The sequence below is a fragment of the Notolepis coatsorum genome (assembly GCF_963971535.1).
Source record: "Notolepis coatsorum genome assembly, chromosome: 11".
NCBI classification, from domain to species: domain Eukaryota; kingdom Metazoa; phylum Chordata; class Actinopteri; order Aulopiformes; family Paralepididae; genus Notolepis; species Notolepis coatsorum.
In genome coordinates, this window is record NC_140175.1 from 97,514,201 (window position 1) to 97,534,962 (window position 20,762).

Sequence of the window (20,762 nt, forward strand, 5' to 3'; positions counted from 1 at the left end):
CGTGCACCTCTGCACCTCAGGTGTATGTGAGGCCTGAGCAAGAACATTGTGCAGTACTCAAGTCCTAACAGAGGGAGGCAGCAATACGCCAACGGGCGTAGTAGCCTGTCGAAAAATAAAAGAAGAAGTAAATGTAGTTTATTGTGGTCTTGGTCAGGGCAGCGCGGGAAGAGCACACGGACGGAACCCGGAAGCTGTCACACTGTCGCCGTCAAACACCGCGCGCTCAGGAGGACACAGATAGCTAACTAGCTTTTAGGTAAAGATGCTAAATATTTGATATAGCTAGACGCAACGTTATACTTTCACAAAGACACCACATTCCATTCCAATGTACGAGCACAAGGAGAATATTCACGACAAGGATGTTAATGTGAAGATGTCGGAGAAAGAGGAAGATGAACAGGTTGGTAGCTCACGTTAACTAGCCTGTTGTTGGCTAGTATGTTTGCAGCCCAAAGCAAATACATCTTTACTACAAAGTCGTGATGTGGATGAATGTCATAAACGTCAACCTTACTTAAAATGTATTCAGTCAGAACTCAGAAGAGCCCAGCAATGATGTACAACACTCAACAGTGATACACGTTGTGCATCTTCATCAAGAGTATAAAGACGAAGACTAAAGTCTTTCTCTGGTCTGCATCCCCGGCTTAACAATTGTGTGTATTGAGCCGTACTGTACCCATTCTGCAATCTGTTAATACAATTTCCAATCAATCAAAACAGCTGTTTTATATTTGATTAGGTTAGCTAATACATTCGCAGTCTTGACAATTGTATTTGCATTAATTGTTTACTTAAATTGCACTAGTTGGCCTCATTATTATCTTCATGTTTCTTATGTATACCCTATAATCAGGCCGACCCTTGCAGTAAGAAGTGCACTACAACAGGAGAACCGTCCTCTGAAGTCCCTCCGCAGACCCAGACTCCGGGTGAATTCAGTGATCCAGTATACAAAGAGATCTCTCTGGCAAATGGTCATATCAACCGCATGACCAAGGATGAGCTTCGGGTCAAACTATCGGAGTTGAAGCTTGACACGAAGTAATGCAAAAATAAAAAAAATAAAAATACAATCCCCTGAACAGAATATGTAAGGGATAATGTATAGCTACGAGGTCATTGTCGCAAAATAATTGACCGACACGTAGTTTAAAATACCGAGCCGCCTCGGCGAGGTGTTTTAAACGTCAGTGAAGGTCAATTATTTTGCGATGATGACCGAGTAAAGCTATACATTATCCCGCTTATTACATGGCTAACTTACTAACAATATAGCTAATTCATTTGACAAATCGCAGTTCTGTGGCTCTGTCAGCCCAAATAAAGTGATTATTATTATCGCGGGCAGCCTCTGTTCTGGCTCCGCTGTAATCGTCACACTCCGCTGTCAGTGCAGCCGCGGCAGGTGTGTCTGATTTGCTGCACTGATGTGGGCTTGATTGCGAACAGCTGCGCACATCGGTCATTATTGTCCCACAGCGGTCATTATTGTGTAATAATGACCGCTGTCGGGGGGCTATTGACCAATTACAAGCAAGCATTTCGACAAATGTGAAAACGCCATGTAATAAAAAATAATAATGTATAATCATTCATATTAGAGCCTTGCCTACAGGTAAGTCACCTCTGTTTTGTTGTTGTTGTTGTCTCTCTTGTCGTTGTTTGTGTGTGTAAAGGGGTGTGAAGGATGTGATGAAGAAGAGGCTGAAGAGTCACTTCAAGAAGCAGAAGTTGAATCAGAGTGCCGCGGACGACGGCCCCACCGACACCTACTATGACTACATCTGCGTGGTGGACTTCGAAGCCACGTGTGAGGAGGACAATCCTCCCGACTTCCATCATGAAATCATTGAATTCCCATTGGTCCTGGTCAACACGCATACTCTAGAGATTGTGAGTGGGGGCGCGGGTAATGTGGTTTCATCTTTTTTTTTTATCCACTTTTTCTCCCATTTTCTATATTTTCTCCCATCCCAATTTCGTATCATCCAATTCAACCCTCCCCTGTCACGAATGCTGTTTCTTGCCTCCCACAAGCCGGCTGCAATGTGGACTAAGTCATACATAGCACAAGTCCCCTCCAGTACTTGAGGTAACCGCAGTCGCATCTTATCACCTGCGCAGCTCGATCTCTCAGTGGTGAGGAGTAACGCGTGGGAGGCTCACGCTGCCCCCGACACTTCCTGATTCTACTGCGAAGGGGCACCAACCAACCTGTAGGAGTCACTGTCCACAACGCCCGATCCCCACCCATCAGTTTCCCACCCCCTAATACGGCCAATGTGTGTTAGTACGGACGACCAGCTAAACTGAAAGCAAATGTGGAGCGCTGGGCTCGAACAGGCAAGCCCAGCGTCTCCAGATTTCGTGGCGAGCGCCTTGCCCACTACGCCACGTAGCCGCCCCGTAATGTGGTTTCATCTTAAAGGTGCTGTAAAGTGGTATTATCTTTGTTAAATAAGTGGTCTACATAAGTGGTTAAAAATAATAACTCTACATTCTGACAGCCATCACTGGTATAATGTTTGGTCAGTAACATGGCTCTCCCGGTCCCTCCACTCTGCAGTAAACACAAAATACATGTCCTTTGTATCCCATTCTCACATATCCAATCAGGAGAGAGAACTCCACACTGCAAAACATTTCTGAAAAAAAAAAAAAAGCAAATTAACCCTTTATCTGCCAGGGATTATTCTGATCTTAATCCCCTCTCTGCCACCACTATAAATCTATGGAGATGTTCCCCTTCTTTGCAGGGCTATAACTTTTTTAATTGTATTGCTAAATTGACATTACTATGGCCCATTCAACGTCAAGTATCTATCATTTAGAGCCCTAAATACATATATTAGATCATCAAATGTAGTTTGATACCGATTGATGTCATAATAAAACTTTCAATTGCACAAGGTCCTAAATGTCTTTCCTCATCATCTGCTGGTGACCGGAGGGGGGGGGGGGGGGGGGCGGGCTTTATAAGTCCGTGGCCGACGTTAAATCATTTATGTAGTATGGGCGATACATAGATCACAGCAGTTTATATGGATCATAATAAGCAAACACGCTGAAACTTACCACATCTTCTTCTGACCGTTGGGTGGTCAGCGTGGAGCAGAAAGTGCGCGATTATGGGATGTTGATATATGCGATCCATTTCCAGGTTGTATAATAGTATATACGTCCAAATCATGTTGTTTATCGAGTTATTGGCAACTGATCGCTGTCCAGTGTGTCGAGCTAGAGTCCCGCTAACGATAGCGAGTGCCCGGACCGAATATGGTTGAGCACCACTTTCGCGCACGTCACTTCCTGTTTGGGCGATCGGCCACCAGATGGCGCTCTTGAACCGTTGGAGAGTTGAGAGGAGATCAACAGGAGATCCAAAGTCTCCGTGGGTAAAATATGATTGCCATCACAGATTTTTGAAATATTGATCTCAAAGACGCCTTACGGCGTCATTGGCATATTACGCATGGCGGAGAATGACGTGGGAACACGTCATTGGCGAATAAAGGGTTTATCTGCCAGCAAAAAAAGGATACCAGGACATTTCTTTTCTGGACAGGGGAACCATGTTACTGACCAAACACTTGGCTGTCAGAATGTAGAGCTATTAAACACTTATTTTAACAGAAATATCACTTACAACAGCACCTTTAATGCATACTTTGATCTACAGGCAGGCTACCTCTAAGGCCAGTGTACAATAAAAAACGGTAGACACTAGGGATGGGTACTGAATCCGGTACTTTTAAGGGTATCGACCGAATCACATCTGTACCACCGAGTACCGATTCACGTGAGATCCACCGGTGCCACATTTCGGTACTGTACTGGACTTTTTTTCTTTTCTTTTTTTAAGTCCGATGACGTCAACGTTTCGTTTATGCATGCCGCACGTTCACGCGCACAATACACGCTTACCTAGGATTTGACTTAATTCAGTAGCGGCCGCTGGGTACTTCGCCACTAGGGGCGCTATACCAAATATTTTGTACAGTACAGTACAGTACCACGCAACACTCATGGCAAGACGTGAGCGATTCGACTCACGCTCACTGCAATGAATCGGCTCTTATGAACGAGTCGCTCAGCTGTTACTACAACAACACACAACCAGTCAAATAAAGTATAGTCTAGACTCTAATTCACAACTTGAAACACAATATATAAATAGAAAAGTTAGAAACAAAACTCGCCCGTCTACAAACACAGGCAGATCTCTCCCTCTCTCCTTCTCTCTCTCACACACAGCGCGACGTGGAATCGATTCGTTACACAATCAGACCTATTATATACCAAGAATAACTTCAGTATGAGTACAGGGCTGTACACATATTTTGCATATTGTTAAACGAGCCAAGGCTAGCTATTAAACTATCGATATGAATCGAAAATCTGGGACCCTGATGTAAACAAGACAAACGTCTTTCTCTGGTCTGCATCCCCTTAACAATTGTGTGTATTGAGCCGTACTGTATTGTACCCATTCTGCAATCTGTTAATAAAGTTCTCATTCATTCATTCAAACATAGACGATATTGAACAAGCCATAATCCACGTATTTTCAATCCGAGAGAGCTGCAGTAGTTAAATCAATGAGCCATCGATAAATAAACAATCAGCAATGTCTCGCTTCATGAATGGCCAGCAGTAGTACTGCTCCTAAAAAAAACTATTTACAAACGTTAACGTTAAGCAGAGAGAGAGAGAGAGAGAGAGAGAGAGATTTCTTCAACCTCGAACCTAAATTCCTTAGCAACCCGTGTTACCAAGTAAACAAATCACGGAACGATAGCCTAGTACTACTAACGTTAGCTCCCAGAACGATAGCCAGTTAGCCCGCACCAGCCTAGTACTAGTACTAACGTTAGCTGCCAGAACGATAGCCAGTTAGCCCGCACCAGCCTAGTACTAGTACTAACGTTAGCTCCCAGAACGATAGCCAGTTAGCCCGCACCAGCCTAGTACTAGTACTAACGTTAGCTCCCAGAACGATAGCCAGTTAGCCCGCACCAGCCTAGTACTAGTACTAACGTTAGAGAGAGAGAGAGAGAGAGAGAGAGAGACTCACTGTTTAGTTGAAACGTCCAGGGCAGGAGAGCTTGATATCCGCCATATAGCTTGTTAGCCAAGTGTTAGCTCAGCTGAGCTCGTCGACGTTAGCACAACACTCAACAAGTACATTCCTTTGTCCATTTCCGCTCGAACAGACTGCAAACTACCTGGCGTTCTATCGCCATGCTCTAAGACAAACTCTAACCTTAACCAACTTTGAAAGAGTGCCTAAGCTTAACAGTCTAAAGAAAGAACTTGCAGTCACGGCACGGCACGCTCTAAGACAAACAACAGTCCTAGTACCAGGAACCAAGCTAGAAGCTAGAATTGGAACATTAGAAATTGGATTCGGCCAATCAGAGATCGTCTCTGTGAAATTCTGCCATGGAAAAAAATACTGGCGTCGGCCAATCAGAGAGCGTCTCTGCGAAATGCGGCTATGGAAATTCTCACGGAAGTTCACGCTGCTTTCTAGACCGCTTCAAATCGCGCTCGGATTCCAACATAATAGTCATATTTCAACGCACAACGCCGTATGCACTGATTGGCTGTGACGGAGACAGCGATCAAACTGTGGCGCGCACTCAGAGCGCTATCGCGTATAGCCCGGGCCGAGAAATACAAAAAAAAAAAAAAACGTGATGTCACTTCCTGCTCTGGAAAACGATGTTTTTTTAATTTAGATAATAACATTATATTGTGCATTGGAAATACAAACATACTTAAAATGAGTAAATATTATTAATTTTAAACATGTTTATATTATTTATAGGGCTATAAAACACAAAAACGAAAAAGTTTTATTGTCTTCTTCTCTGATTTAACAGCAGCTGGCCAGCAGGTGGGTCGGCGCCCTAGCGCCCCTAGTGGTAGAGCCGCCACTGACTTAATTCAACAACAAAGCAGTCGGGGCAATGTCTAGTTTTTTACCAACGGATTTCCAGTTCTGTGTTCTGCGATCTGATTGGCCACTGACGTTTCTGGTCATGTGACATGTGCGCCCAATCGCGTGACGTGCCCATTTCCGCCTCGAACAGCCTGCAAACTACCTAACGCCTAGTTTATCACTGGTTAAGCTTAGGCGACTCTTTCGAAGTTGGTTAGAGTTTGGAATCAGGGCTGGTGTTCTATCGCCCTGCTCTAAGACAAACTCTAACCTTAACCAACTTCGAATGAGTGCCTAAGCTTAACCGGTGATAGAAACAGGCGTCACACGATTGCCGCGACCAGAAACGTCAGTGGCCAATCAGATCGCAGAATGCGAACGCGGAACTGGAAATCCGTTGGTAAAAGTAATCGGGTGTACCGGTACCGGTTCAAATGTGAACGGTACCCAACCCTAGTAGACACTGTAACAGGACTGTTTCAGTTAGCCGAATAGATGCAATGAAAACCTTATACAAAGTTACAGCATTTATGTCTTCATATTTAGTAAACCAACTGAATTTGAATGAATCTCAATCGAAGTTTTACAGATTGATGCAGTTGCATATCGCAGTGCGTCATTATACAGTGTTTTTTTACACCCCAAATGCGATCACGCATCAACTGACGATAAGGTATAGATTAGCCCCTTTCGTGACTTTCGGTTTGCAAGCCTGGGGCTTTTGTGACCGGAGTCACTTGCTTTTACGCCCCGATTACCCAGTAAGGAAACGACCAAGCGTCATCAAGGGGCTCGCGGTGTGTCAAGAATACATCAGATCTGAATTTCAAAGATACCCAGCGTACAATATGGGTCTAACACAGCTTCACGATGGGGTCTGGAAGCTCGGAGTTGCTAATAAACAGTTTAAAACATTGTTACCCGACGAGTGGTATTTACAGACCGAACGTCCATCTCCGCCGTTGGTGTCACAGCGCATGCGCACCAGGCAGCTAATGCCGCGTTCACGTTACGTGGGAAGAAGCGGAAGAACCAGAGGACATCTCGTTGCTACAACTAGGAAGCCTTCACGCTTTGACTCTATATATATCTATGGATGAAACGCCCACATCCATACTTCCGCAATTCGTGACGCGAAGTGGGAGATATCGGGTCTATAAAAGAATCCCATATGTCCTAGTAGGAATTACCACTAGGAGGCTGACGTGAATGGTTTTTCCCAGTCGGAAGCTGGTTCTTCCGCTTCTTCCCAGTAACGTGACCGCGGCATTAGCTGCCTGGTGCGCATGCGCTGTGACACCAACGGCGGAGATGGACGTTCGGTCTGTAAATACCACTCGTCGAGTAACAATGTTTTAAACTGTTTATTAGCAACTCCGAGCTTCCAGACCCCATCGTGAAGCTGTGTTAGACCCATATTGTACGCTGGGTATCTTTGAAATTCAGATCTGATGTATTCTTGACACACCGCGAGCCCCTTGATGACGCTTGGTCGTTTCCTTACTGGGTAATCGGGGCGTAAAAGCAAGTGACTCCGGTCACAAAAGCCCCAGGCTTGCAAACCGAAAGTCACGAAAGGGGCTAGGTATAGATGTGTTGTACAATCAGTCGAGGTTAAAATGTAAATGCTGAGTCATGTATTATGTTCGTTGCAGGTGGACAGCTTTCAGGAATATGTTAAACCGGAAATTAACACGCAACTCTCAGAGTTCTGTGTGAAGTTGACTGGAATTACACAGGTGGGTTTGTCTTGTTTTTTATTCATATTCCAGTGTTTCCGACATACTCAGTCTTACGATGTTTGTGGTGGTGGCTACTGCCTGAAGTGGGTCAGATACTGAAAAAGAAAAAAATCGATACAACACAAGAAGTTGTTGACACATCTAGGTTTTGGAAAACATCTTTGTATTTTTTTTTCTTATTCCTTCAGTGAATTAATAAATATAAGTATTTATTCGATTATAATTTCTTTAATAGTATTTTCCTTTTAATTCCTTTAATAGAAAATGGTTGATGAAGCAGATACGTTCCCTACAGTCCTCCAGCGAGTGGTGCATTGGCTTCAGGAGAGGGAGCTTGGCACAAAATACAAATATGCCATTCTTACAGATGGGTAAGGTTTCTTTGAGAATGGGGAAGGAGACTTGCAAGAGTTTAGGACATGGACACAGATTATGTTAAGAATATTCATGGCACAGTGCCATATGCTGTACAACACTGACATTAGTACAGTGGGTGCAGTCCAGTGAAACATATAATTTGTCTTGCTAATATTTGGTGGTGTTTTTTCTTCTTTATCTTCCTAGATCTTGGGATATGAGCAAGTTTCTTAACATTCAGTGTCGTATAAGCCGGATCAGATATCCACAGTTTGCAAAGAAGTGGATTAACATAAGGAAATCATATGGGAACTTCTACAAGGTTTGTCTTTTCATTGATTTTAAAAGTAAATATTTGCCATTTTCTTTGCCAAATGAGCAGGTTGATTGGAACTAATTATGGATGTGGATGCACTGCACTCATTTCCCATCAGACGTATTAGAAACAGTAGACCTGGGGAGTGATCCCCCCCCCCCATTGTAGCCATTGAAGATCAAAACTTAAGTATTCGTATTGTGTAGGTTCATCATAATCTTTTGACGGAGGTATAGATTAGTTTCAAGTTTCTTTAATAGTTGTCATACAGAAGTACAGAATACTTTTATAAAAAATCTTCTTACTGTTACGCTCCAGAGACTGTGCTAGACAAGATAAGTATGAAATAAAATAGTATAGCATGTAAAATAGAAGTAAAAATAGAGGTCACAGTGTTCAGTATAGACATATGTACAATGTTCGATGCAGAATAGAAGTAACTGAGTTACCATACAATATACAATATACTATGCAATGTACTAATATACAATACTATATAGTGCAAAGCAGAAATGGGATGAGGTACAATTTAGGTACAATTTACAGTAAGGTGTACGAGTTGTAGTGCAAATCCTTTACCAATAAATATAAAGTGTGTTTAGGTGATCTAAAGTGTGGAGAGTGGGTGCTGCCGTGTGTTGTTTGTTTAAAGTGAGTGTGCGTGTGGGTGTGTGTGCTGTGTGCATTTGATGGTTGTTGCATAGTGTTTATTGTTCGTTGAGCAGCCTGATGGCCTGGGGATAGAAGCTTCTTCTGAGTCTTTCTGTGCTCGCCTTAAGACTCCGGTATCGCTTGCCTGACCGCAGCAGTTCAAAGAGGCAGTTGTTCGGGTGGCTGGAGTCCTTGATGATTCTCTTAGCCTTACCCCTGCACTGCTTGTTGTAAATGTTCTGGAGGGGAAGCCCCCCTCCAATTGTGCGTTCGGCTGAACGTGTCACTCTTTGTAGTCTGCTACGGTCTTGTGCAGTGCTATTCCCAAACCAGGAGGTGATGTTGCCAGTCAGGATGCTCTCTATTGTACATGAGTAGAAGTTCTTAAGGATCTTCTGACTGACTGCACGGGCACACTGCTGATGAATGAATTTCATGCGCGGCTCCCTCGTGAGATCGCGCGCCTGGCCAGGCACACACCTCCCCCCGGGACTATATAAGCGCGCGGCGCGCAGGGAGGAATGCACATTCAACAGAGAATTCTACAGACTAGAGTTTGCGCGTGGCGCGCCGCCTCGAATAGGATTGAAGCGAAAAGATAGCTTGCCGCTCGCGAGGCGCGCTCCCGCTCGCGGCCAGTGTGCCTACTATCGTCCGTTAACATGGGAGCGGAATTGAAGAGGCAGCCGCCCATCCGTCCGTCCGTGTTCATTTGTCAGCAGTGTGCCCGTGCCGTGACTTGGAACTTCCTTAGGCGCCTGAGGAAGTAGAGGCGTTGTCGTGCCTTCTTCTCAACACTGTCAATGTGTGTGGTCCATGTCAAGTCCTCGGATATGTGGGCTCCGAGGTACTTGAAACTGTTCACTCTCTCAACCGGTGCCCCGTCGATGCTGAGGGGGCTGTAGTCCTTGACCCCGACCTCCTGAAGTCCACAATCATCTCTTTTGTTTTGCTGACGTTCAGGGAGGGGCAGTTCTCCTGACACCACTGTGACAGATTCTCTACCTCTTCCAGGTAGGCCCTCTCGTCGTTGGCAGAGATCAGGCCCACCACTACTGTGTCATCAGCAAATTTGATGATTGTGTTGTTGTTCCGCTGTGCCACGCAGTCATGTGTGTACAGGGAGTAGAGGAGGGGGCTCAGAACACAGCCCTGGGGGGCCCCTATGTTGAGCGTGATGGATGAGGAGGTGCAGTTGCCTGCTCTTACCACCTGGGGTCTGCCCGTCAGGAAGTCCAAGACCCACTGGCAGAGGTCATAGTTCAAGCCCAGGTCCCTGAGCTTGGCTATGAGTTTGGAGGAGACTATGGTATTGAATGCTGAGCTGTAGTCGATGAACAGCATTCTCACATAGTTCCCCTGCCTCTTGTCCAGGTGTGATGCTGCTGTGTGCAGCACATGGGCTATGGCGTCCTCCGTGGACCTGTTAGGGCGGTATGCAAATTGCAGGGGGTCCAGGTTGATGGGGAGGGAGGAACAGATGTAGCCCTTCACTAACTTCTCAAAGCACTTCATGGCTATGGAGGTGAGAGCTACAGGGCAGTAGTCGTTGAGGCAAGCGGGCGTAGATTTTTTGGGTACAGGGATGATGGTGGACTTCTTCAGACGGGTGGGGATAACAGCCTGTTCTAAGGACAGGTTAAAGATGTCAGTGAATACCGGGGCCAGTTGGTCGGCACAGACTTTTAGGACGCGGCCGGGGATGCCGTCCGGTCCTGCTGCCTTCCTGATATTCACTTTTTTAAAGGTCCACCTCATGCTCTGTTACCCTGAACACTGAGTCTCCATCAGCAGACCCCCCCCCCCCCCCCCCCCCCCATTGCCGTGGCTTGTAGGCTGGTGTTGTTATTCACAGCCTCAAACCTCGCATAGAAGGTATTGAGATCATTTGCTAAGGAGATGTCACTGTTCAGTTTGAGGGAGGTGCCTTTGTAATCTGTCATTGTTCTGAGGCCCTGCCACATACCTCTAGAGTCAGCCTGTTCAAACTGAAGTTCAACTTTATCCCTATAACGCCGTTTTGCCTCTATTACTGCTCTCCTGACGTTGTATCTTGCCGTCTTGTGTTCATCCATGTTGCCTGTCACAAGCCCGGTGTTGTAGGCTGAGGTGCGCACTTTCAGAGCCTCACGGACGGATTTATCTACCCAGGGCTTTTGATTTGGGTAGATTCTAATTGTGGTAGAGGGGATTGTTTCTTCTACCAGAGTACAGACAAAGTCAAGCACCGTTTCAGTGTATTCGTTAATATTGGCTGTGTTATCACGGAATACATTCCAGTCTGTGCATTCAAGTGCAGCCTGGAGTGTCTCCTCTGACGTCACAGTCCAACGCTTAACCTCTCGCGATACTACCGGCGTTCGCTTGAGACTTTGTTTATATTTTGGCAAAAGAAAGATGGCGGCGTGATCGGACTTACCGAATGGACTAAGAGCCTGTGACTTGTACCCATTCTTAAATTGTGAGTATACATGGTCTACAGGGGAGGAAACTAACTTTTTGGCTTACCAGCCAACTGGCGAGTATCTGATTTTTTTTACCAGACAAACTGATTTTTTACCAGCCAAAAAAAATCGCTAATTGTGATAATTACTTCTTTGTATGTCTTCGTCTAAATTGATTTTCAATCATAGTAATAATCACACCGTGTCTCTACTCTTTAAAATATTTATTAGCATAAAACATTAATAACAGTCTCTACTCTTCACAATATTAGCATAACACATATTAACATGAAAGAGGGATCTATTCTGGACTGGGTTGGGCTGAACTGGGCAGTGAAAGATGCTGGGTTGGACTGGGTTGGGCAGTGAAAGAAAAAAACCGAAGTATGTTGTGAAGTGTATAGATAGATAGATGTGAAATGTATAGATGTAGCAGTACTGTCTATCTGTATGTCGTGTATGTCATATGTTATGATGAATTGAAAATGGGGGACCCTGATGTAAACAAGACGAAAGTCTTTCTCTGGTCTGCATCCCCTTAACAATTGTGTGTATTGAGCTGTACTGTATTGTACCCATTCTGCAATCTGTTAATAAAGTTTTCAATCAGTCAATCAAGTTAACTTTGAAACTCGGTTGTCAAGCCACGTCAATGTTGTGTATGCATCCGAGTGTTCACTGTGCCTTTAAGACGGCACGGTGGCCTTACGACAGTGCTGTGATTGTGAAGTACCGTCAAGTGTTGTGGTAAAGTCAGTTGGGTTGGTCTGCTGTTGTGCACTGGTTGAGCTAGCCCCTTTCGTGACTGCGATGTGCAAGCCAGGGGCTTTTGAGCATGAAATAAAATGTCTAACCTTACGTCGTAGTCCGGTGCGCAATAGACTAACATACACCTCTGTAATTTAAATGTGTCCGTGCCTTGGACTCGAGAGTTGTACTAGGGTTGGAATGATGCAGTTCCCCGTTGCTCAGTCTGTCTGTTTTCCATCTTCTGTGTTTAACGTTATCTGTTTGCGAGTGCTTCCTTGACTGATGGCCAGTACCACGGGACTTTTATTCAACATTCTATATTTCCGCGGGTTGGCCAGTACTGCAGGAACTTTTATTAAACATTATATATGTCCGCGGGTTGGCCAGTACTGCGGGAACTTTTATTAAACATTATATATGTCCGCGGGTTGGCCAGTACTGCGGGAACTTTTATTAAACATTATATATGTCCGCGGGTTGGCCAGTACTGCGGGAACTTTTATTAAACATTATATATGTCCGCGGGTCTTGTGCAGTGCTCTCGTGGCACTGTCAACTCGCCAGACTGGCGAGTGGTCTTCATGAATCACTCGCCAAACGTAAAAAATACTCGCATTTGGCGAGTAAAGTGGCCTAATTTCCTCCCCTGATGGTCTAATATGTTCTCGCCTCTGGTGGGACAGGTCACATGCTGATAGAAATTCGGCAACACCTTTTTAAGACGCGCGCTGTTGAAATCGCCCAGAACCAAAATGGCAGCGTCAACGTTACTATCTGTAGTTTGTTTACCTCGTTGTGTAGCTTTGAAAGTGCGGCCCCAGTGTTCGCTTGTGGTGGAATGTATACTCCGATCATGGACGTTAACTCCCTCGGGAGAAAGAAGGGTCGGCATTTGATGGTGATATACTCCAGGTCTGGGGAGCAGTGGTTAGACCATTCCTTTGCGTTGCCTATATCGCACCACTCCTTGTTTACCATGAAAGCAATGCCGCCTCCTCTCGTCTTTAGTGATTCTTCTGCCGTTCGGCCCTTACGGAGAACGAAGAAGTGATCTGCCGGTTCTATTGCATGGTTTGGGACATCTGGAGACAGCCAAGTCTCTGTGAAACAGAGGACGTTGCAGTCCCGAATGTCCCTCTGGAATTGGATCCGTGCTCTGATGTAGTCCAGTTTGTTTCCTATTGATTGCACATTGGCCAACAATATGCTGGGCAATGTGGTTCTGTGTCGCTATTATTATACTTTTACAACCAATAAAGGTAAATGTTTTAACTTAATCTTTGAGAAATGTATTTTACATTGTAATCTTTACCATGGCTGCCCCCTTAGTCAATTAATTGGTCGGTCTTAGTCGACTGCATTTTATGACACAGAAATTATGACATCTTTGGTAAGTTCCAGATTTAAAGGTGGTACTTCTGCATTATTATTATTATTGCATTTGACAGATTTGTCGTTGAAATCAACTGATCAATTAGTTGACCAATTCTATGACTTAGTTGACAAAAAAAATCTTTAGTCAAGAACGGCCCTAACCTTTACTCGTTTCCATGGTAACCACTACAGTAACAGTACCCATAAGCCTCACCGATCTTTAACCAATCGGAGCACAACTACTTCAATGTTTGTTTCCCTTCATTCGCCGCCATCTTTTTTTCATTGAAGCCATGAATAAAACATACTAAGCATGAAAAACTATGGCATTTAAAAAAAACTAGTCATATAATCACGAGTATATAATTCCAATAGTGTATTCAATAATAAATAATTAAATCAATCAACATGTCTGTTTTGACTATTTTGGTTTTGTAACGTTATCCTCTCTGTGCGGCAGTGTTCGCTCAAGGCTGGTCTTCCAATAGGATTAACCCTTTCCTGGAGTTTTGCATTAGGTACACAGTCTTGTATTCTCATTTTCTCAATTGTAAAAACACAGATCTCATTTAATTATGCTCAACTCTGTTCTCATCAAATGTCAGACCAATTGAATAAGTGGGGCGATATTATGCAAACCTCCAGCACCCAAGTACCAAACTCCGCACCATGGGAGATCGGGCTTTCTGCTCATCCGCTCCCAGTCTGTGGAATGCTCTCCCTGACCAACTCAGAGCACCAGACTGGATCCTTTTAAAAAGAGCCTCAAAACATGTCTTTTTAATAGAGCCTTTTGTTGATTTTTATCTAGTTTTAGCTGCACACATTTTATGTTCTTTTAGCAGTTTTAGCCCTTCTTATTTGATGTTTTCTTTTACGATTTTACTAGTTTTAGTGTTCTTTTTACTCCTTACTAGTTTTACTATTGCTTATTTTATGAAGCAATAGTAAATTTTTTTTTTTTTTTTACTCTTGCTAGCTTTTATGTTCTTTTACAATGTAGCGCTTTGAGATTTGCTCCACAACTATAAAGCGCCCTACAAATCAAATATATTATTATTATTATTATTAAACCTGCTACCTTGAGAAAGCCCTATGGTAAAAAAGACCATAGGCAAGAATCCGCAACCAGGCAAGTCTAAAAACTCATGTGACTCCCCCCAGGTCTATATAGGTAAACGGGTTTTTAACGGTTTACCGCTTCTCTTTTCAGGTTCCCCGCACGCAGACTAAACTGAGCACCATGTTGGACAATTTAGGACTCCGGTACGAGGGCCGTCCTCACTCCGGCCTGGACGACTCGCGCAACATCGCCCGCATCGCGCTGCGCATGCTCCAGGACGGCTGCCAGCTGCGCGTCAACGAGCGCATGCACGCCGGACAGCTGCTCAACGTGCCGAGCTCCGCTCCCGTGGAGGGGGCCCCCGCGCCGCTCAACCCCCGCAGCAGGGACTAGACGTCGGGTTTCTTCCAAGACGTGCCCCCCCCCCCGAGATTTCGTGCATAGAGGCCTTAAAAACATGCACCTTCATACGTCCTGTTTTTATCCCTGTGACTTGAAAAGAAACTTAAAAAGCACTTTTTATAGCCTTGATGTAAAGTAGTCCGTATTGATTTTGGAAGCTTGGGGACCCTGTGGTTCCGAGGAGAGTATGTAGTGCACTAGTATTATGACCGCGATATGAACATTGCTGCTGCTGCTCCTATGAAGTCTCACGCAAACCATTACCTTACACTGTCCGCCTGTGAGCTTGGCCCTTTTCCTTTCTGTTTTTTTCAGTGACTACAACTGTGTTTTAATTTGTACACATTCTGCTGAGGGGATTTGTGTCAAAGCCGCTCGTCTATACAAGTAATATTTTTTGTATGGACATTGAATGAGTTTATTTTCTTAAAAAAAACCAAGATCTATTTTAACATTAATAAAATTCTCCAAAGTTCAAGTCTAGTACATTTACCTCTGAATATAGTCTTCTCTTTATTGTCGTCCTTTCTCTCTATTCTGACATCAGCATTTCTGCTTTGTTTGCCCGTCTGACTCGGCACACGAGGGACTGTTGGGACAACAACATGTTAACCTGGATTTTGTACTGTCTGTCCACATGTCTAGTCTGCAGTGTTTGCGTTAGTTTGATATGATATCCCCCCCCCCCCCCAAGTTCAGTTAGGTAACACGCTTGCACAGGACACAGTGGACTACATTTGAATCGGTAAAGAGCCTGACATGGGGCCGACTAATCATTTGTATAGTCGACTTTGATTGGCCAAAATTTGTCGACTGGTAGTCTACCCCCCCCCATTCCAATACCATTCCATTTGGGTTGTGGGGGGTGCCTAATGTCTGAAGGAGTCGACTGAAGGCTTCGTGTCCTCTGCGAAAGCATGCAATTGGTCCACTGATGGATACATTTTTATTTTTTTTCATCTTTCCCCCCCCCCCCTTTTTTCTGATTTTTCTCCCATCCCACTGTTAGTCGTTATGCCAATTCCCAACCCCTTTCCTGGTTCTTTGACTATCACATGCTTTCCTCCGACACATGTGCAGCCAGCCTGGCAGCGCAGACTCACTGGGAGAGTGTAACATGTGGAAGGTCACACTACCTCCCTCCAGATCCTTCCCTCGCTGTGCAGGCGCCCCGACCGAACTGTAGGAGTCGCTGTTTACAATGACCAGGACCCACCCACCAGCTTTCCCACCCCTAACACTGCCAATTGTGTTAGTATGAGCGACCAGCCAAGCTGGTAGCAACGCCGAGAGCTGGGCTCGAGCCCAGCGTCTCCTGCGTTGGTGGCGAGTGCCTTGCCCACTACACCACCTAGCCGCCCCCATGGATACACCTTGATATTGTGTCTACTGTGCAATAGTACCCAGCTGCAGCCGTTCAGACCAGCGCTTACAAGCCCCGCACATACAAGCCCGCACATAGCAACCCCTCGCTTCCATTGGCTGATTTTGGTCACGTGATTACAAGCCCCGCACATACAAGCCCGCACATAGCAACCCCTCGCTTCCATTGGCTGATTTTGGTCACGTGATTTTGGGTCACGTTGCACGTTGCACTGCGGGATTGATTGATTGATTGATTGAAAACTTTATTAACAGATTGCCGTATGATTTGGGTCACGTTGCACTGCGGGATTGATTGATTCATTGATTCATTGATTCATTGATTGATTGATTGAAAACTTTATTAACAGATTGATTGATTGATTGAAAACTTTATTAACAGATTGCCGAATGGGTACACGTGACCACAGGCCCTGATTGATTGATTGAAAACTTTATTAACAGATTGTAGAATGGGTACACGTGACCTGACCGATTGATTGATTGATTGATTGATTGAAAACTTTATTAACAGATTGCAGAATGGGTACAGTGACCGATTGATTGATTGATTGATTGATTGATTGAAAACTTTATTAACAGATTGCAGAATGCAGTACAGCTCAATACACACAATTGTTAAGGGGATGCAGACCATGCAGTACTGTTACATTTGTGACATACAGTAAATATATACAAGGGGGAGGGAACTAAATTTATGATGAATTGAAAATGGGGGACCCTGATGTAAACAAGACGGAAGTCTTTCTCTGGTCTGCATCCCCTTAACAATTGTGTGTATTGAGCTGTACTGCAGATATATTTCAATTGCCTTACTTATTTACATAAGTATTATAGGCCTACATCAGTATTGTACAGACAGTCTGTGTGAAGTCTGTGTGGTTATCCAGCTGCACAAAGGCAGAGCAAGAGGCTCTACAGAGGGTGGTGATGATAAAGCCATGATAAAGACCTTCAATCAGCTGAAGGGGAATCCCTCCAAGCTGCTGTCAGCGCTACACACCTTCGGCCGCTCTGGTATCAGCCATGCATCAAAACGTGCACACGCACTCAGGCGAGTCGCTAACCGTGCTGGGCCAAGTATAGCGGCTCAACCCACCTCTGTTGCCCGTCGTAAAATGAAGCTCGGGGGTCGACGACGGCTCGCTGCGGGGAGGCCGAAGAAAAGTGTGGTGAGCACAGACCATCGCTATAGTTTCCCAACAGGAGTAAAGTCTGGAACGCACCACAGCCTGTCACAAGCAGTAGAGATGTGTCGTAGCAATCCGAAGTGACATTGACCACCAATATAGCATGTACATAAAGACCCAGTGCCTCATCCGTAGCTAATATTGCACTACCACAGGACCTAGCATGTCCTACCATGCTCTGTAAATAACTTATGTACATATACCGATATGCCCTACTCTGTTTACTTGTTTTATTGCACAATGTCGTTCTATTGGATTCTATTATATGTTATTACTATTGTATTATGCACATCTTTGCGGGCACGACCACCCGCATTTAATTTTTTTTTTTTTTTTTTATATTTTTTGCACAAATCTCTCCAATATTCAAAACATCTCTTTCCACATCACCATATGCAACTTCCAAGATTTGCCTTTTTCTTTTTTGTAAGAACATACAAAACATGTAAAGGACTCATACAAATACATTAACAACTGACATGGAAAATAAAAAAGACTTACGAAAAAAAGAAAAATACTATACATTGTGCGTATACATCCCTGATATATATACTTTGCATGTAGACCGATCTACCTGCGAGCAGGTATGTGCTGCATCCTCTATCGGGATGCCACCCTTCTCCATATTGCATGTGAGAGAAAGCGTCCCAGACACATGTAGGTGTGCATGATAGCATGCATGCATGTGTGTCTCCAACATATGTATGTGGGTACGTGTATCACGTAAGCATGTGTACATGCCTCACGTGTGTGTGTGTGCATCTTCCAGGTATGCGACTGTACTCCTATCTCTTGTGTGTGTCTCGTATCCATGTGTGCCTCCGCCCCCTATGTGAGTGTATATCTCAAGTGTGCATATATATGTGCGTCTCAGCTACGTATGTGTGTGTCTCCTATGTACATGTATATCCCCCATATGTGTCAGTGAGAGCCTATACCTCAACTATGTGTATATGTAGGTGTGTGTATGCCTATTTCCTATAAGTGAGTATGTGCATGTATGTGTGCCCCTGACATGTATAACTTAGCCTTGTGCATATGAGTGTGTGTAAACCTATTATGTACACATACGAATATGTGTATCCTAGATACTTGTATGCAGCTAAACATGCGCATATGAGAGTGTGATAGAGACAGTGACCATTCCATAGATATACCATCCGGACATAAAATCCATGTACATATATAACACATTATAAAGTACAAGTACCATCAGATCAGATCCCCTTTTTCATATTCATCCTTGATATCATTGTAACCCCACCTTAATCATTTGTCCCCAGACCGTTCAGTCAGGTGTAGAAAACTGTCCCATAAACGTGTATGCAAATAAACAACTTGTGACAAATAAAACTCTTGACTTGACCACCAGCCTCTCTATCTAAATGTTATATTGTTAACTGTCTAGTTAGGCATTAACTGTGTTAATCTAAATGTTATATTGTTAACTGTCTAGTTAAGGCATTAACTGGGTTAATTAATCTAAATGTTATATTGTTAACTGTCTAGTTAAGGCATTAACTGGGTTAAGTGGGGAGTGCGTCATGGTACAGTTTCAGTAAGTGGGGAGTGTAAACAAGTTGAACGCGTCACGTGAAATAACGTTACGTGAATAAACATATAACGTTACAATGTACAGTTTCTGACAGCTGGCTGTGTTGTGAAATGTGCATAACGTTATGAATAAACCGCGAAGTCACGCGAAATAACGTTATAAACGCGAATCTGGTAGTATATTTATTTGTATCTTCTTGAGATGATACTCACCCACCCTTTTAATATTTGGATGTGGAATTGGTTGGAATAACATTTTAATGTTTGCAAAAAGAATCACTGACTGTCACTATTACATACAATCGCAACAGTTAATTTCCCTTTTCTGATCATTTATTAAAATGCTATATGGAATAATCTTTGTGACTTTAATTCAGAGGGCAATTAGACATGCTTTAGATATTCTATAACGACTTACACCAACATATAACATTCTCTTAAAGTTGCCTTGATAATGTTATGGCCTCTTTTGGCTGCAATCAATATTGTTACATTATAGGCAGTGTGTGTTCCAAAAATATGATCCGGGATATTATTTGTTGTCTTTTCCTTTGAATCAGTTTGTTACTCAACTTGAATCCTATATATTTATTTACTATATGAAAATAGATGTGTATCGAGTGTAGCCTAAATTGACTGATGTATCTCCCTTGTGTAGGGTACGTATGTCCTTTAGATGGAGACAAAGTACTGTCTATTATCCAAGCATGCCAGTGCACAGCAGACTCCTGTGGTATTTGTAGTGTTGCTTTAGGTATAAACATACTGTACATCTATGGTTTTATGCTACATGGGAACACTTAGCTTTACGGTTGAGTTTTTAGTTATTTTCGAGCGTCTGTATGAATATCTCAAATTCATTTTTTTTTTAATTTGTCACATATAAAGTACATTACAGTGAAATGATTGGTTCTGTATGAGCCCCCTGAGATTGTGCTTCATACAGTAAGAAGAATATAGGCCAAACACTATACACATTATACAGTATATACAAACTAAAGTACAAAATGCAAACAAAGTACAAATGCAAGCTTTTTGAAATGCAAATGTGAGAATGAGATATAGGGATGTCGTGCAAATCTTTTTGTAATAAATAGATAAAAAAAATATGGTGTAGTGTTGTTGAAAGTGTTTATAGTGTCTGGGGCAACAACATGAATTGCTTCAACGTATATTACATTAAACTTACAACTACAAATTGGCAACAGCGATGATCCCTAAGTTATTTATAAGAAAAAGTATTTCTCCCATGCAACAGTACTGTCTATAGATGTACCTATACCAGAGGAAGCTCAACAAATCATGTTAAACCCAGATTCGGCTCAAACAAGGGACTAAACACGTTTCGCAATTATGCCACATCAATGTGGAACGCCCTACCCAAAGCTGTAAAGGAATTTGAATCCCTACCCACATTCAAAACTGCTCTTAAAGAGCACCTACGGGAGGCTGCAATTCGAAACTGGCCACTGTAAATGCCCAAAACCCCCACCACCTCCTAATAGACAGTCTCCTCCCCACCGCATATTCCCTCCCCATCATATGTATATACTCTGTCAGGATCTAGGGGTAACAGTACTGTA

At 43.7% G+C, this 20,762-nt stretch overlaps 1 protein-coding gene across 1 annotated transcript; it reads left to right on the forward strand.

Annotated features, from left to right (window-relative positions):
* Positions 1 to 216: 216 nt before the first annotated feature.
* On the forward strand, positions 217 to 15,530 carry eri1 (exoribonuclease 1). Its single transcript, XM_084324474.1, has 7 exons — positions 217 to 406; positions 863 to 1,050; positions 1,686 to 1,902; positions 7,609 to 7,692; positions 7,957 to 8,066; positions 8,260 to 8,374; positions 14,801 to 15,530. Exons 1-7 carry the CDS (start codon positions 332 to 334, stop codon positions 15,041 to 15,043), a joined length of 1,032 nt encoding a protein of 343 aa, XP_084180600.1. The 5' UTR covers positions 217 to 331; the 3' UTR covers positions 15,044 to 15,530.
* Positions 15,531 to 20,762: the final 5,232 nt, after the last annotated feature.

Excerpts from the sequence above, each read along its gene's own strand:
- eri1 (XM_084324474.1), top strand. The coding sequence starts at position 332 with ATGTACGAGCACAAGGAGAATATTCACGACAAGGATGTTAATGTGAAG. Across the intron at positions 1,051-1,685 it reads GAGTTGAAGCTTGACACGAA|GGGTGTGAAGGATGTGATGA; the intron begins GTAATGCAAAAA and ends GTGTGTGTAAAG. Across the intron at positions 8,375-14,800 it reads CATATGGGAACTTCTACAAG|GTTCCCCGCACGCAGACTAA; the intron begins GTTTGTCTTTTC and ends TTCTCTTTTCAG.